This window comes from Pundamilia nyererei, unplaced genomic scaffold (assembly GCF_000239375.1).
Source record: "Pundamilia nyererei isolate P.nyererei 1_Seehausen unplaced genomic scaffold, PunNye1.0 scaffold00160, whole genome shotgun sequence".
NCBI classification, from domain to species: domain Eukaryota; kingdom Metazoa; phylum Chordata; class Actinopteri; order Cichliformes; family Cichlidae; genus Pundamilia; species Pundamilia nyererei.
Genome location: NW_005187561.1, coordinates 907,842 through 914,119, shown reverse-complemented (window position 1 = coordinate 914,119; position 6,278 = coordinate 907,842). Strand labels below are relative to the sequence as shown.

Sequence of the window (6,278 nt, the reverse complement as noted above, 5' to 3'; positions counted from 1 at the left end):
ACTTGGACTCTTTCTACCATCTCTCCTTTCTCAGTTCACCTAATAGTTTCTTATCACCTCAACTCCACCCTACAAATATCTTTAATTCAATCTCTCCTCCTCTCTTGTTCTCTCAGCCCTTCCCTCCACCTCTCCTTCAGGCTGCGGGAGATATCCGATAAGACCTCTGCATGTTTTGTTTAGACTTTAGAATTTCCTGGACAGGAGCCACACTACATCAACACATTAAAGTAATAAATGTGCCAATGATGCAAATAATGCTTTTTTTTTTTTTTTTTTTTAACAATTTTGTTACTTTAACAGTCACATGAACTATAAATTTACCATCTGAATCCACAAATCCAGTGTGAGCTAAAATTATGGTCAATGGTATGAAAATCGTGTTTCATTTGATTTGGAAAGTTTCACTAAAATCAAAGCTAAAGGCAGTGAACAGAGGAGACAGCACACGTCGTTCCTGAACAATCACTCTCAAGGTGCCCTCAGAATGGCTCAGTAATTAACTGCTTCAGCGGTAAAAGCCCAAAGACAACATCAGACGACTATGACTGAACTGGGAATCTCCCTGGTGTGGCTGTGAGCAACCAAGTGAATGAAAAGTAGGGCAGTGTTTAGAAGAGCAAGTGTGCTCAGAGGATTTGTTTGAAACAAAACAAACAAACAAACAAACAAAAAAAACTCACACACGCAAACAAGGGCGAGCATCTGACCTCTCCTCTGCATCAACTTTCAGTATTTAACAATGCAAGGCGAATAAAAGCACTTACCTCCAGCTATACTGAGGAACAAGCCCAAACAGCAGAGAGTGACTAATGGGATGACAGAAAAGTGATCTCTTACCCTCTGTGCTGAGACCAGGGCTGGAGGTGAACTGGGCCACATCCACGATTTTGACAGCAAACTGCTGCCCCGTCTCTCTGTTGATGCATCTCCTCACCACACTGAAGGGACCCCTGAAGAACACATGGAGAAAAAAGGGAACACGTGGCTTGTTAACAAAAATCCATTAAGCGAACAAAAACTGGCACATGGTGGCAGCAGAAATAAGCTTCGTATTTCAAACACTGCTGCAATGAGCAGTGTCACTTTTCAGCGTGCACGGCAGGGCTGTCGCCACATCACATTTTCGATTCCCGACTATGTAACACACTTAAAACTTAGGTGGAAGTTGTGGTCCTGAGCTTGTGTTTGGCTACAAAGAAAAGGGGACTGTGGGCTGTCAACCTACATGCAGCCACTTGTGTACAGTCTTTGGAAAAGTAGCACCATTCTGCAGCCTGACAACCAGATATTATGCACGTCTCTAATGGAGATTTATTAAAAAGTTGAGTTTGTCAGAAAACAGAATAACAGTGGGGCTTGCAACAAAAAGCATGCATGAGAAGCAGAGAGAACGGCTGCAGTGGACAAACAGTTTCACTTTATCTACAAGGAACTTCCTTTACAAATACAGCTCCTCTTCGTCTGAGGCTGAGCTAAAGATGCCACATACATATGGCTCTCCAGAGCACAGTGATGCACCTGCAGGCTACCAACAAACATCCAGAGCTGGCACTCTGTGCTGAAGTAAACCTTGTTTTGGATTCCAGCAACTCTAGAGGGCAATGTCTGCTCTGTAGATACTAAATACTTACTTTATGCTGTGCCCAGGAGACAAAGGTAGCTTTTTTAAGTGAGTGCAGAAAACTGCAGTTGTTGTTACTGTGCAACTGAAAACACGGGATGTAAAACCAAAACCAGCAAAGTGAAGAGCTGAATACTCCAGAGAGGGGGGGCTTCAGAGTCATGTGATGAATCTCTGTGTTCATTACCGTGAGTGACCACATTATATACAAACAGTCATTTGATGCATGATTAATTTAAAACTTTTCATGCCAGCTGCATTAAGGGGAAAGAAGGCTCCATTAAGCCCATGCCTCTATTGTGTCACATCAATTTTCTGCTAGTGAACTGTTACAAAATTATGTGATGACAAGCTCAAAGACTTAACAAAGGATGGGTTTTTTTTGTTTTTAAAACACAAAAGAAATAAAATAGTGTTGAAATAGTAACCCCAGGGGAGTGTACTGAGTGCAGCAGAATATCAGTACATGCAATTAAGCCACAGCTGGACTATGGCTCTCATCGCTGAGGTCCACACCATGAATCATCCCTCCTGCAGAGCGTGTGCATCATTCGATTCAGTCACTGGGATAAACACAGGTCTACCACTGATGGTTCAGATTTAACAAGCCAGCAGGTCAGGGTTACAGTGCACTACAGCAGCAGGACACCGGCTAAATACAGCGCCTGGCTGCAGGTGCACTCACAGCGCCTGGGTAATAGGTTTGAAGTGACCCGGACACTGAAGAATAATGTGTATCGATGTGTGATTAAAAAGCGAACGTGTTGACAGCATAAGGTTTAGCAGCGGAGAGTGGAGGCAGATTCAAACACATGAAGCAATGAGTAAGAATGTATAAGAATAGACATGGTGGAGCATAATCCCATCCACGTTCTTTCTGTCCGATTACCCCTGAAAACTGTCCCCAGATGCACCAAGTTTAACAGGAGCACACAGTCGAGGTCCACTGACTGCTGTTAGTAAGGTGGTATTTAAAGGAGATGGAGGATGAGAAGTAATGAACTGGACTTTTAGACTGTGATGTAATCATATGTGTATGTACGTATAGCCACACAGAGAGTGAGAAGCAGCATGAATTATGCTGATCTTCCATCAGGTTTTGCAGCAAAATGATGGAGGTGAGTGTTCTGCGCACCTATGCAAATATATTTCTTCTCCTATCTGATGAGAATTGGGATTTAAAAAACAAAAAACTACCAACTGTGATTCCTTCTACATGCAAATTGTCCCCTTTTGTCTTCACTGTGGAACTAAATCAGAATAAAACATGTTTTACTCAAAACTTTTTTTCCCTCTCTCGTTTAGAAGAATTTCTGCAGCTGGTAAATAGTCTAAATCTGGCATTTCTCATTAAAAGCAAAAAATAAATAAACATACAAACATACGAACATCATCAAATAACTGTTGTTTTCCTTACAACAAATCTTTGTAGGTATATAGAGTGGGTTTTAAGTATCATTGGACCTCTCCTTCAAGGTCAGTAGATTGATATGAATCTCAAAGTGATAATACTATACAGAGCTATTTAAAACTATGTTACTTGATGCCATTGTTTATACTGACACCATATAGGTGTCATATATAGGGGAATATAGCGGATGATGTATGGGGATTCTAAATATTGCTTACTTTGGACCTTTGACCTCTTCTTCAAGGTCAAATAAGGTCAAACTTTCATGAAATGTCTCATCTTTCAAGCTACACTTAAAAGCATTTATGAATTGATACTGGTATATGGGGACTCTAAACATCACATTATAGTTTGCATCTAAATATCATGACAGATCTGACCTCACTTTTACATTTCAAATCTGTCTTTCTTTCAGGTTGACCTCACAATGTTTTCTATCGTTAAAGAAAGAAAATGAGCTGCCTAGTTAGAAATATACTGCAGTATAATATTAAATAATAAAATGAAGTTATTCATCCAGTTATTTACAGATCATACTTATTATCCATCACTTAAACCTTCAGAAGGTTTCTCTAATCCTGTACTTCTGTAATCTAAGTAGATATTTGACATGCATGAAAATTTACAAACTACTAAATGATTTCCTTGAAAGTGAATCCTGCCCAGAGAGTGAGCTGCCTTGATGGAGCTCTCAGATGTCTTCTTGTTTCAGTTGCATCTAAGGTTGCAGGATATCCCCTGTAATGTAGGAATAGGCCTGATTTTGTCATATTAAATAACTGAGATTGCAATACTGAGTATAATAACTATGATCAACAATGCTGTCATAATGAATCAGCCATACCGAACGCCATTTTTCTTAAAACCTGCTTGAATATTAATACCCAACTTTAGAATAGAAATTTTGAAAAATTGTCATCTTCCATCTGTTGCCTTGGTTACAATACCCCCAACTCAAGCTACTTTGAAAGCACACGTAAAGACGATCCACATATAAAAAAAAAACTATAAGTAAACAAAAAACAAAACATGGCTTGAGAGCCAGTCTGAAGTTGACTGGATAAAAATGACAGCTCACTGCTGAGCACCACCGCATGTTTTTGTGGCTTTTGATCTTTTCCACACTGTCCTGTGGGTGAACTGGGAAATGCAATAGTCAGCTGGGTTCATCAGAAGAGCAGCTTTTAACTAGCGACACTGCTACCCTCCAGTATGACTCTCACTACCTGCAGCAGCCTTCTGTGAATTACACATCCCACAGCAAATTGCACTCAGCACAGCCTCAGCAGTAATGTGAAAACTCCCATTTCACAGCTAAACAACACGCTGTCTCTGCAGCAGGCACCACCGGGGCGGCTGGCTAAGGTCTGAACGCAAGCGGTGCTGCTCCAGTTTTTCTGTCTGTGTGTATGTGTTTGTGTGTGTTCACACAAGTGGGTGAAGAAGAGTGTGAGTCTCTGTGCACAAACACAGACTGGCTGAACAGATGGTGATCAAGCTAAAGCAGCTTAGCGTCAGAAGGGTGAGGTAGGACGGCACGGCGCCCAAACATGCAGACACACACACACACACACACACACTCTTCCATTTCTGTGCATGCAAGCGGTGTAAACATAGATCAAACTGAGACTGAAATAAACACCATGAGCAGTGTTGCTGAATAAACCGCCGCTTTGACCTGAATGATTGTACAATGTTTATATGCTCGGTACACGCATGCAGCATGCTCACTCACACACACACGCACACGCACACACACACACACACACACACACACACGCAGGTTTAGTGAACAGAAACATTCCTCAGTTTCTTTTTCCCTTCAACATCCCATGATAGTCATTTATTTTATAGGGAGCTTCTAAATGCAATTAAGCAAGACACACGAGGTGCGAGGTGGTAAATTCCACATTCACTTGTTAGAATCCATGTGTTTGCCCATCACTATATTCACTTATCTGCTGATGAGTGATAGTTTTAATTAGAAAGATGCACCATTTGTGATTAGCCTGTTCGCCCTAAAGAAGCAAAGTGTCAGTCTAATTATTTAATATAAAAACTGTTCACTGCTTTCCCTAACTGTCAGCGTACAGGGTGTACTGAAAGAGAGGACAGAATGACACATAAGATGATGGCTTTCTTCCAGCTTTTTTCTAAAGCTTTTTGGACTGAAAGGAACTGACGGGCTCTGTGGGGAAATCTACCTTTCCAACTAAAAGCTAACAACAGCTCGCAAACAATGAATTCCTCCATTTCTGGAAGTTTGGCACACTGCATTTGATTTTCAACTTTGTTGGACCAGGTGCACCAGGTCCAAAAAAAAAAAAAAAAAAGACAATTCATTAGTAATGCAGCTGGGATCTCCTCGTCTGCTTTATCGTCCCCCCGCGCCACAGTCCAGTCACTTCACCTCTGCCCCACCCGCCTCTGCAAGCAGCGCCTCAAATGTCAAGACTCGCTCAAGGCTGCGCTCTACACGAACGAGAGGCCCCAGAGGAGCCGGGACAAAAACAAGCGAGAACACGGGAGGAGGAGGTGAGATGGGACGTCATGTGATTTTAAAAAAAAAAAGCTCACTTGAGGAAATATAAAAATAACATGAACTGGGAAAAACGTCCCAAGAGGACCAGGAAAACACAAGGAAGTGACCCTGATCTTCAGCCATCACGTTCTAATCACTTCATCTCTTTCATCTACTCCAGCTGTTTGTGTCATGCCCTGCTTTGCTCAAATATACACTTCATCAGAAGCAAGCAGAGCTCAAAAACAGTGCAGGAGCATCTTCATGTTTTATCACAACTAAGCTGCAGACAGTTTTGTCAAATGCAGTCCACTCTGAGAATTCATTTAATATCATCACTTCACAATTACAGCTGAAATTAGCTGTACATTCAACCATTAGTCAGCTGACAGAAAATTAAACAGCAATTAGAGATTGACGTTTAAAGACTTGAACATTTTCAGTGATTGGCTTCAGCCTTTCAGCCGTGTACTTGCTTTGGGTTTAAAATTGAGACTCATGATAGGACGAATCTGAACGTTACCCAGAAGTGCCACAGCAGGAGACGTAATGTACTTGCTCTTAGCCTGTTAGCTCTGGAGGTCTATTTAATTACAAGCAGCAGCTTGTATCCTCCACTGGTGTCTATAAATGATGCATTCAGGTGCAGGGCTCACGATCCAGTTGGCAAAAGTCACTACTTTTTACTTTAAAGCTACTGTTCCCTTTCTGCCAATCCTGAC

At 41.5% G+C, this 6,278-nt stretch overlaps 1 protein-coding gene across 16 annotated transcripts in view; it reads right to left on the bottom strand.

Moving 5' to 3' along the window:
- Window positions 1-6,278, bottom strand: part of caska (calcium/calmodulin-dependent serine protein kinase a) — a 167,091-nt gene that overhangs the window by 108,034 nt on the left and 52,779 nt on the right. For all 16 annotated transcript variants that reach the window (XM_005745515.1, XM_005745516.1, XM_005745519.1 and 13 more), the window contains exon 2: window positions 841-953. In XM_005745515.1, the coding sequence (XP_005745572.1) occupies window positions 841-953 (113 nt within the window). The remainder of the gene's footprint in view (window positions 1-840; window positions 954-6,278) is intronic.